General features: G+C 44.0%; 1 protein-coding gene across 1 annotated transcript in view; it reads left to right on the top strand.

The window, feature by feature from the left end:
• maml3 (mastermind-like transcriptional coactivator 3) overlaps positions 1-2,910 on the top strand; it is a 92,684-nt gene extending 89,774 nt beyond the window's left edge. The window contains exon 6 of the mRNA XM_079159969.1: positions 958-2,910. Within this exon, the coding sequence (XP_079016095.1) occupies positions 958-2,054 (1,097 nt within the window). The 3' untranslated portion in view covers positions 2,055-2,910. The remainder of the gene's footprint in view (positions 1-957) is intronic.
• Positions 2,911-12,293: the final 9,383 nt, after the last annotated feature.

Below are 12,293 nucleotides of genomic sequence, written 5' to 3' on the forward strand. Positions count from 1 at the left end.
AGAATATTCGTGCTCTGCCTGTTACCACGGCAACTTGCCTGTCCTGGATCCCCCAGAGTTCCGGTGAAGTCAGAGAGATGGATGAGAGGAGGGAAGTGGGAGAGGGGGAGAAAGGGGGGAGGCTGGCAACAAGAGGAATAGGTAGATGATCCGGTAGGTGGAAGGAGAGATTGGGAATAGAAAGAGAGAGAGAGGAAGATGAGTGGGTGAGAGGATGATGAAGACAAATACAGCGAGCGAGAAGGAGAGTCAAGTCGAAAACCATTTATAGCCACAAGAGAGTCTGTCTGCAAGTCTAGGAGATAATATGGAAAAGAAGAGGGGTCTGTCCTACAAAGATATCGTTGTTCAGCTATCCAGCAGTGTGTCAGTGATTTTAAAAGCAATGTTTGCGCTAGCATCACCTGCAATCAGAATGCAATCATACTCGCAGAACGTATGTATGAACATAAAGGGATATGTGGCTATATGTGCTATACTTACGAGTCTGGAGTGTGTGGTACTCTTTGTTCTGACCCTTTGTTACTGTTCCAGTCCAAACTGTGAGGTGAGGGATTAGTGGAATGATGTCAGACGTTTATTAGAGGATTCAAAGCCATTTCCACGCTAGCAGACTTCCTCAGCTCTGCCACTACCCAGGCTCTGAGAGGAAAGAAATGTGGACGTGAGAGGCTGGCTGTGTTAAGTTTTATTTTAGCGTTTAACTAAATTGGGAGGGAAAAATGTGTCTTCAGAGTAAACAGGTTGTCACAAAACATAAATCTTTGCCTCAGCACTGACTTATCAGTCTTACATGCTATTTGGTGATTTAAGTGGATCTAGTGTACATGCTTTAAAGCGGTTTCATGAAAGTCCAAGCTCCTTAATGATTTCTGCCTCCATATGTCTGTTTTACTCTTTCCCATTTTCCATTGTCTCTGTTCTCTGGTTTCAACTCCTCCGGTTCTTCTCTCCTAGGTCCTCCTCAGGATCTGGCATCCAGAAGCCAGGCTCTCCAGAACATTCGGGCCGCCCGTCTCCTACAACAGCAGCAGCAGAACCAGCAGCAAATGGTCCAGATGAGTTCTGTTCAAGGACAGGGGGGCTCTGTGGGACCCCAAACTGACATGGGCTTACCCTATGGCAACCAGGGGTCCAACCAGGGTTCCTTGTATGGGCTCAACCCCTCCATGAGCCAAATGATCCACCAGCAGCAGCACCAGAGCCAAAGTGTCCAAGCCTCCATGGGTCATCCACCACAGCACAACCCCGCCGGAGGGCCGCCCCGGCAAGCAGGTGCGGGTCCTGGGGTCGGCGGTATGCCTGGAGGCCCCGGAGGTGGTGGAGCTGGAGGATATGGAGCACAGGGGATGTTAATGAACTCCATGACCCAGCAACCCCTCAAAGGCCCTCCCAAAGCCCAAGCACAGAGACTGCAAAGCATGCTGGGAGCAGGAGGAGGAGGCGGTGCAATGGCGGCGGGTGGCTGGCCGCAGCAGCAAGGACAGAGTCTACAAGCCATGGGGGGAGGAATCGGAAGGACTACAGGGGGAGGAGGAGGAGACATGGTGGGGTTCAGCTCCACGCAGGGTTATGGGATGCAGCCGGGTCAACCCCCGCGCATGGCCAAGCAACACTTTCAGGGTCCGGGCCAGGGTATGAGCCAGGGAATGGACCCCAGAGTGGGCAACCCAGCGGCCGGTATGGCAGGCCCAATGATGGGCCCTCACATGGGCGGTCAGCCCAGGACCAACCAGCCCCGGCCCATGGTCATGAACCAGGGAATGAACCAGGGGATGATGGGACAGGGGATGACTGGGATGGGGGTATTCGGCCCGGGCCCTGGGGGGCCGGGAATAGGGGCAGGGGGAGGAGGAGGTGGACCCTATGGACCAGGGGGAGTCGGGGTTGGAGGTCAGCCACCAGGCTACCAGAGGACAGCCAATCAGGACATGTCATCCTATGGATATGGGGGCGGGCCCTCGGGGGGAGGAGCCTTCGGATTGGGCGATGGCTCAGGGGCGGAGCTGGACTCAAGCGATGGTTGGATGGAGGAGTTCTTCTCGAACCAATAGCCAACGGGGAAACTGGAGATAAGTTTTTACTGGATGAACTAAACATTAAAGTAGGACAAATGTTAAAACCTGAGAAAGTAAAACAAAAAGGATGACATGATATGGACTGGCATGTTTTGTTTTTTGTAAAACATGAGCAAGGTTATAAATGAGTTATTGTGTTATGTTTAGTGTGTGCGTGCGTGTGTGTGTGTGTGTGTGTGTGTGTGATGGAGAGAGTGAACATTATGTCTCGTGCATATAAATGAAAACCCAATATAGAGATTAAGAAGTGTGTTTCATTAGTTTCCCTTTTTTCTCCACGGAATGAATTTTTCTCATGTTCAAGTGTTTGAAAGCGAGCCCCGTTTACACAGCAGCGCTTTGAGCCTGAGCTTCAGCAGGGGCTGATTGAACACCGCAGACTGATGAAGGGGAAGGAAGACATGTTCTCAAGACAGCAATTTATTTGTGTTTGTGTGCTTGTGCCACCCAGCTCAGTGCTTCAGATCTCTCAACGATGTGAGGAGCTGAAGGGAGGAGAAAGCACTCTCAGCGCTCCCATTTCCTCCCTTAGATTTGTGCCCCCCATATCCATAACACACACACACACACGCACGCACGCACAAATTTGTCGCCTTCGCGCTCTCTTCACTTGATCTCTCTCTCTCTCCCTCTCATCCTCCTTCCCTGTCTCTCCTCCCGTCTTTCCCACCCTCTCTCCAGAGACTCGTTCCTCGCTCTCGACACTCCTTTCTCTGTTTAAATTCTGAACATCACAACAGAACAAATGATGTTCCTCTACTGTGCCACACAAGCGCACTCCGTCCTCCAGTGCTTTTGCTAGGCAACCGACATGGGTGGTGTTTTTTTTGGGGGGGGGGGGGGGTTTCATTTCCTGTGCGTGGCTGTGGATGACGGGTAGGCATGCAGAGGAAGACAAAGAGAGTGGAAAGCAGAGAAAGAGGGAGAGAATAGGCAGCTAAAGCAAGCACTTGGACTCAAAAGCTCATGCACACACACACACATATACAAACACACATAGAGACAAATAAACATCAGCCTGGGAGGGTGAGCGAATGTGTGAGAGACAGCTAACGGAGCTAATATTGCATTAAACCCTCTGCCTGTGTGGCACAAACCACATCACATGCATCAGGCTGACACAAAGCAAAGCGATTGCTGGGCACTGAATGTATTCAAGCACCACAAGTGACTTCTTCTTTTTAAGGAAAAAAAAGCTCATTGAAAGCCCACCCACACGTTTTGTTTGTTGCTGTGTTTTATCTCTAACAATGATGCTGGTTGTGTCTTTGTCAATTAAAAGGAAAAAAAAAGAAAAGAAAAAAAACGGAAAAGTTAGCCTTCTTTTAGTTTGTGTTGTCTTTTGAGAGTTTGTTTGTCCTCCCGTCTCGCTGCACAACCTTCCCTCGCATTGTGACACAGCTGGTTGTCAATCACCGTAGCCCTGCTTTACATCGTGGCTTCTCTTGTGCTGCAGCTGTAAAACGCCCTCGCTCCAAACTAGAACGTAACTGTGCTATACTGTAACACTACTGTGAAGAAATACGAGTTCTCCCCTTCCAGCGCTTTACAAGGAAAATGAACCACTGCTAAGCCTTGAGTTTGTTTTGTAGACAGTAGAGAAACTTCAGACAGCTGATTGAGGCTAAAGGGTGACGACGGTTAGCGCCAGTTAGCATCAAAACAATCAGTATTATCACTGAAGTCAGTGTCTCCCCTTCTTTGAGCTTACTTCAGTAAACCGTAGGCTTCAGGCCGTATAGATTTCATTCATCAACAACAAGCTGTCCACTCTTCTGCCCTAATGGTTGCGTAATAAATATGTGTTTTAATACTGTAGTCGTTGGTAAGACAACACCATACTTCTCTAACTGTTTTGTAATCTCGGTTAAAAGATGAGTGAACGCGTGTTTGTACTTGCATTACTTTGTATTTAGCTCATCAGAGTGAAAGTTTGGAGGACGATGCTGTAATCAACAAACCAAAAAGCCTTCTTCTCTGTAAACTATCTCCTCGCCATCAAAACATTTGTTCTCATGGTCGTTGATGTTGTATAATCCAACCCTTTAAATACAAATTTTAACCACCACGCCCATCGTCCTCTAAGCGTTGCTGCATTTGGTAGCACCCACGAGTTTTGTCACGTTTGGGGAGCAGAAGGTCCTCAGTCTCACTGTGTGGAGTCTGTAGGTCAACAACAGGCAGACGTTTAGGGATGTGGCGTTCCCCAGTTTTATCAGGGGGAGATGGTGAAATATATAACAACTCTTTGTCAGTGTCTAGATAAACTCTTGGATTGTTTGAGCCTTCATTGTGCAGGAAATGCAGTCGAGCTCTCACCGCTTCAATGGCTCCACTGCTCATGCTTCCAAAACTTTGATATCGCTCCAGTGCTCCAGGCCGGCTCAAACTAAATTTCAGTGTCAGACCGGTGAAATGGAGGCGGTGTGTAGGAAAACAGCGGAGGTTTACCTCTCCACACTGGAGGCAGGAAGGTAGGGAAACACTTCTGGGTGAGTGTTAAGGTCACAGCCTTTGTGACCTTTTTGTCTTCAAAGTAGGGTTCATGATATGGTTTGAAATCCCTTCAGGAAGAGAATAGAAGCTTCCTCCAAATATCATTATGTACCGGGACCAAGTCTGTAGACAACATTTTAACAAAAATTGTTGTTGTTGATGTTCTTTGTTTGTTTTTTTTCTTTGTTTTTTTTTTACTGGTGCTGACATATATGTGATTATGAGAAAAAGTATATAAAAGATAATGGCTATTTGTAAATATGTTTTTACAGGTTTAAATACACCAGATAATACAGTCTCTACTCTGTAAAGAATTTACTGTTTGTTAAAAAAATAGAGAAGTATTTTTATTTTGAAGTTTTTTGGTTTCACGTTTTAACCCATCTGAGCTATGCCATTGCACTTCAGACAATGTCTTACTACTAATTTGTATTGTAAACCTCCTCTCTTTTTTGGAATTTTTTTCATTTGTTTTTTCTAGTTTGAGATTTGACTCTGTTCTAAGGCAGTGCTTATTTCTTTTTATCCTGTACAGAATTCTGAAATGTTAACAAAAGAGAATTACAAAAGACCTTTTTTTTTTTTTCTTTGTTTTTCAAAAAGATACAATAAAGAGAGACTGTTCTCGCTGATCATATTAAATGAAAGTTTCTGTTGTTTATTGGGTTCATTTTTTAAATGCAGACATAAGACCACGACTGTGCCCCAAAAGACAAAGTCAAAGATGAATACATAAACAATATACATGAAGTTCACAATTAAACGCTGACAGAGTTGGCCAGCCAGCTACTTGAAAGCTTTTAGTTTAGTTTAACATGAAAAGAAAACATATTAAATCACACACATATACAATATGTCAAGGATGACACATAAAGTCCACTATTTATTTCCATTGTCGTCCTTGATGAACACCATGACGATCAATGAAAGATAGATGGAGAGTGTAGCTAGCTAACTTTGTTAGCCTTCTGGCTAAAATGCTTTAGCTAGCTGTTACAAGATTTTAGACAGTGAAGCTATACAGCAGTAAAGCACAATATGTGGATGATTAACAATACATGCACTGGCAGTTGTAATTTTACGACAAAAGTTAGATTGAACGGGTATCTTGCCAAAGAGCTTGCTGGTGATCTCTGTGTTTTTAGTTAAGCTAGCCTGCCACACGTCCCTCTCCAGTGATCCTACACAAACAAACACACAAACCCTGGACCAATCACTGACCTGTACATGCATGGACACGGCCATCTTGTGATTCAAAGGAAAGTAAGATTTTATTTATTTGTTTGAAATTTCAAAACAATTTCATCGATTGGTTAGTGGTTATTGTTCATTTCGGGGCTCCATGCACAACAACATCAATATTACCCAGTTAGCTGACGAGAGAGTCGTTTCATTTCAGGGTCGCAAGACTGACGGAGACAAATGCACACACATTCATGTAGCGCCTAAAACCAGACTGACTAACTGCTGTAGTAATGTTTTGTCTAACAGCCCTGATTTGCATAATTAGACTTGCATATGCTAAAGAGCAGAGCCTTAATTCTGTCTGGCAGTAATAGCGACGATGAATCATGGACTCGCTGTTGGTGTCAGCAGACAGACAGACAGACCACACGCAGGGCCGGGACCTTTTTGTTGTAATTCATCTTTTCCGCCCCTCTCAAACTCACTTCTCCTCATCCTCAGTCAGCCACACCCCCTTTAACTCATCTCTCCTCTTCATCATGGCCACCTTCCTCTACCGTTTCTCCTCACATTCCTGCTACATCTTTCCTTTCTCCTCTACCTAGCTGCCTCGTTTCTCCTCCACTCTCCACTCTCTACCCCCCACCAACCAGCACCACACTTACACACTTACACACACACACACACACATATGCACCACACTCCTGCTTTCCATTTGACATTGATAAATGGAGACTAACAGAGATGACAACATCATTACTCATGTTCAGTAGCGACACCACCTAGGACAGAGAAAAACGAGAGGAAGAGGAAGGATGAAGGACAGGACGGGAGGAAGATGGGGTGTGTTTGTTACAATCCACCTCCGAGCACACACCTTAACATCTTCGGAGAGCACGATCTTGAGGTGTTCATTACTGGTGTGAAAAAGTAGAGCAACTGTTGATAGTACCGGCCGCATGGAAGATGGAGAATCACAAGCTTCCTTCACAAATCCAATCAGACTAGAACGACTATAAGAAACGACTATTTTCTTTTTCACTGAATCCGCTGCTCCTTTCAACAAACCATTTACAGAAATTGTCAGAAAAAAGAATGACTATACTTTTCTAAATAATAATTCGTAGTATGTCAAGCAGCAAGGAGAATATTACAATTAAAGTAATAATTGATGCGTTTTTTGAAACGTGAGAATGTATGGCGGTAAGTGGCCACAAGTGTAAAGTCTCTCAAGAGCTGTTGGCTACCGAAACTTGTGGAGAAAGCGGAGCGATATCCTCCTTCCCACGCCAAGCACAATAAATGGCAACATACAAATAATGCAAGTAAATAACCTAATAATTCAATCACTATAAAAAAAGGAATATGCTAGCTGCTAGTGTAAGCTACGCTCCACAACAACCACGTCCGTAGTAACCGCCTCGGTATGTGCACTCCAATCCAGGGTGGCCTATTTTTTATATCTGCTTTGTGTCCATTGGGGGGGTCAAACAAACACAGGACTTTCACTCAGTAGGACGCTGTTCATGTCCTGTGTGAAACCAAACGTAAACATTGACTCTACACTTGTTACGTAACGTTACATAACATTGAGCTTTCCTGAAAGCAAGGATACAAGGCTGATGTAAAACATATTTTTGATTCTGAAACGGTGAGATTCAACATGGTTTGCAGAAATATACAATGCCAAGATTTTTAGGGTTGGGTTGGGCAGGTGGCAGGTAAACGCCCACATGTACTCACACACAACTGTCTTTCTTGTTTGTCAGCGCTCAGGAGGTCATCAGCAAACGCAGACAACAAGCCAGCCACAAGTCCAACTTAATGACAGCTAGTTTTCTCCTGAAGCCATAACACTCACACACACACACACACACACACACACACACACACACACACACACACACACACATCATCAGCCTTGCACACACTCCTGAGGCACCGTTATGGGCTCTAATCACAACGACAAATGATGTGTCACAGAGAGTGGAAGATGAGTTAGAAGGATCATTCACTCTCTCTCCCTCTCGGAGAGTAATAACGTGAAGAGATGTAGCTGGAGAAATGTGGAGTGGGAAGACATATGGAGGGGGAAAGAGAGAACAGGGGATGGGATAGTGTTAAGTGAGAGGGAGAAAGTGTATGTGTGTGTGTGTGTGTGTGTGTGTGTGTGTGTGTGTGTGTGTGTGTGTGTGTGTGTGTGTGTGTGTGTGTGTGTGGTGTCAAGTTGATGAATGTGGTAGCAGGAGCCATTGTGGTGGTGGAGGACTAGGAGGCCACCAGATAACAGTAGAGCAAGGCCTAAGCTGTCTCACACCATGAATAAAACACCATGGAAATCTCTCTCTCTCTCTCTCACACACACACACACACACACACACACACACACATTTCTAATTATCTTCAGATAACTTTATCTTTCTGTTCCATTGAGTTATTTCAATGCAGAGTATCCGACTGTAGGGATAAGTGCTCCGTATGCTTCCCCAGCTTGTTTAAGATAACCTGCACACGTGTAGTGCAAAACATACACACACACACACACACACACACACACACACACACACACATGTTTACTGAAGTGTCTACTCTCCCTCACAACTTAAAAGTTGTACAAAGTCGGCTTGTTGGCTAAAGATAATCAACAAATTGTCTGCTTGTGAGCAGTGATGTGGTTTTAAGTCTTTTCTTTCAATATGGCGCCCTCTAGATGACGCTGGCAGGAACTGAGAACAGCTTCATCCTGCTAACTGTACTGCTACTTTTATTTCCCCCAGTTTTAAAATTATGTCAGCAGCCGTAAGTGTGAAGCGATGAAGCTAATCAGATTATTACACCATTACAAGTCACAAGGAGTGCAACTCAGCCTGTGAAAAAGGTATGTATGTCTCCTTTGGCTCTGGTTTTCTTTTAAAGTCTGAGAAAACAACCCTGATGCTGTCATCGTGATGTCAGCAGGTTATCTATTTATAATTTATAACAGAAACTCACGGAATGGAGTTTGAAAGACATGGATGTTTGCCTGCGAGGAGGGTCGAACCAAAAGATGTCATTGAGTTGCATCATGGGAAGTGTAAGATCCAGCGTTTATGGAGTTTGACTCCAAAAAACGGTCTTGTAAATTTACCAGTTTATGGACAAAATTTTGGCTAGCACCGCCTCCTCTATATTAAAGTTGACCATTCTTTTTTATGATTTTCATAAAACTCTTAACTGTATGGAAGGGAATTTACTTTAATTCTTATAAGATATGCAAGAAATAGATGATCAAAATAAAAGTGTTGGTTGACATAAAGCTTACAATGTGTGTGTGTGTGTGTGTGTGTGTGTGTGTGTGTGTGTGTGTGTGTGTGTGTGTGTGTGTGTGTGTGTGTGTGTGTGTGTGTGTGCGCGTGTGTGTGTGTGTGTGTGTGCGTGTGCGTGTGTGTGCGTGTGCGTGTGTATTGTGAAGGTTGTCACTCCTGATGTACTGTAACAAATTTCCCTGTAAACTTCTGGCAGCTACAGCTTCCAGCGACTCAGACAAGAGACGGCATTACAATATTAAGCTTTTATTAAAGCCAATGTAGTCTCAAAAACATTCAGTAACTGACTATTTTAAAGTGCAAATCATGAAGCTCTCATCCAGGGATCCATTGAGGAGGCTGTAGGATTACATGTTATCAAAGACCAAGATGCCAATATATAAACCTGTGGACTGTCCTCGAGGTGTTGCTGCCATTTAGTTTGAACACCGTTGAAACACTCCAGAAGGTTGTCATGGGGCACTCTTCAGGATCGGTGCCCAGGACAATCAGTGTGCTGTTACCAAAGTGTAATGGCGAGGCAGACAGAATGTAGTTTTGCATGTTCACCATCTTGGATTATGAACATTATTGCGTCCTCCATTGCACTGATGGTGGACGACATGTATGATGCATCCTAAAGGACATGTGCTGTAGTTCATCTCACATGGACATTCACTCAGTACATCATGTGTTCTGGCTTTTCAAAATTAAAAAAAAAAAATTTGCATTACATTTTGTTTAATCGGGAGCACAGAAACCAACATCTTATTATTTGCCAAGGAGTGAACAGAAGTTTGCCCCTAAAGGTAATAGAAGAAGTTGAGTATCATAGTATGATATCATATTTGATATTTAATAAAGGCCTGCATCTCCACTGTGCTTGTAATTTTTCAATGAAATTAGGTCCAAGGTTGAACCTAATTACCAACAACAGATATGATGTATACGTTTGAAAGATTTTGAAAATAGTGTCTACATTAAAGTGTGTCCATCAGAATGCAGTCATTAAATGACCCACTCATCCTTTAATAATAAAATCTATGGGATCATAAAATGTTGCTTTGGACGTTTAAAAAACTGATCTATGTGAAATATCAGATTGCTTTGAATTATATATGCTATATATATTATATATAATATTCATAATATTCATAATACACACATACATAGACAATAGGAGGACTTAACCTTGAGTGAATAAGTCTTCAAGTTGAGTTTTATAACATAGAAACATGGTGTGATTTGTGAAACGGTCAATAAAAGTGAAAAGTGAAACATTTGTAAATAAGTTGTAACTGGTTTATGAAACTCCACCAAATCTTTTGCTTCTTGTTACTTTACGTGAGTGTTGGACCTTCACTGTGCAAAATTATGTAAACACAAAGTTCAACACTAGAAAAGGAAAAGGCTGGAAGCACTGTGAGAGTCATGTTTTTTTTATTTCTCCAGTGCCTTCACCACCATCCAGCCTCTGAGGGACAAGCTGGAGCAGACCGGGTTGGACCACCACCTGCATGGATCTTGGACTATCTCACCAACCGTCCACAGTATGTGCGGATACGGGACTGTGAGTCCGACTTGGTGTCCTGCAGCACGGGGGCCCCACAAGGAACCATTCTCGTTCCATTCCTCTTTACCATCTACACCTCAGACTTTAAATACGACTCTGCCAACTGCCACCTGCAAAAGTTCTCTGACGACTCTGCAATCGTCGGCCTCATTTCTTCCGGTGATGACAGGGAATAAAGAGAACTGAACCAGGACTTTATAGGGTGGTGCCAGCGGAACCGCCTCCAGATCAACTCTGGTAAAACCAAAGAGCTGGTGGTGGACTTCCGCTGGGGTAAACTCTCTCCTCCGGTACCAGTGAACCTCCAGGGAACAGACATTGAGATCGTGAGATCTTATAAGTACCTGGGTGTTCACTTGAACAATAAACTGGACTGGACTCACCACACGCACTCTATAAAAAGGGTCAGAGCAGACTCTATCTGCTGAGGAGACTGAGGTCTTTTGGAGTGCAGGGAGCACTCCTGAGGACCTTCTTTGACTCTGTGGTGGCATCAGCCATCTTCTGGAGTGGTCTGCTGGGGCAGCAGCATCTTGGCAGCCGACGGGAAGAGACTGAACAAACTCGTCAAGAAGGCCAGCAGTGTGCTGGGGTGTCCACTGGATACGGTGGAGGTGGTGGGAGACAGGAGGATGATGGCTAAGCTATCATCCCTGATGGACAACACCTCCCAACCCATGCGGGACGCCCTGGCAGCTCTGTGCGGCTCCTTCAGCCCCCGGCTGATTCACCCCCAGTGTGTGAAGGAGAGGTACCGCAGGTCCTTCCTTCCTGCTGCTGTCAGGCTGCACAACCAGCTGTGCTCCCAGTAAACCACACAACACCAAAAAACACTATAAATCTGTGCAATAGAAACACACTGTGCAATAAAAATACCCTGTCTGTATATATAATATTTTAGTATTTTAGTTCTTTAGTTATACACTGTGGATGTTGTACTTTTTTACTTATTCTTACTGTGTAATACTTATTTATATTACTTGTTGCTCTTGTTTTTTTACTCTGTATCTTGTGTGCACTGTCCACTTTGCTGCTGTGATCCTGTGAATTTCCCCACTGCGGGACTAATAAAGGATTATCTTATCTTATCTTAGAAGGTCGATTTCACTTTCACTTCCTGAAGAGAGAAAATTTTTCTGTGGTCACTTTAAATCTGAGTTTAAGATGAGATTCTACAAAATGATTTTGTGACATCAGGTTTGGGGGTGAACGCCAAGTGTGATGTAAACTTGAATCATTCACAGAAAATACAATGAAAACTGTTATGGTTTTGAGAAGTATAGATTGTATAGAAAATATTTTGTGTTTTTTAGATTAACATGTACGTTTCTAGAATTTTCAATATTGGAATACTAGATTGCATTTTAATAATGTTTAACAAAATAATTGAACTTTTGGGGTGCAAAACACATCAGACACAAATTATTATTCCAAGCAGAGTATTTGTATGTGTGTTAAAATCATGTATGGAGGGGATCTTCAACTTTATTTTAATTCACAACCTTCCAGGCTACTGCTGTGCTCTAAACACGTCCATTGTAAAAGCATGGACGTAAAACCAGCCGCCGCCATTTTGAAAGGTGTTGGATTCACCACGTGAGGAGGAAGTGAGTGAGGAGAAAGAAGACGGAGCAATCGAGCGGAGCGGCTGAAGCAGGGCAACCCGAGCCACCACTC

This window comes from Pholis gunnellus (genome assembly GCF_910591455.1).
Source record: "Pholis gunnellus genome assembly, chromosome: 5".
Classification (NCBI taxonomy): domain Eukaryota; kingdom Metazoa; phylum Chordata; class Actinopteri; order Perciformes; family Pholidae; genus Pholis; species Pholis gunnellus.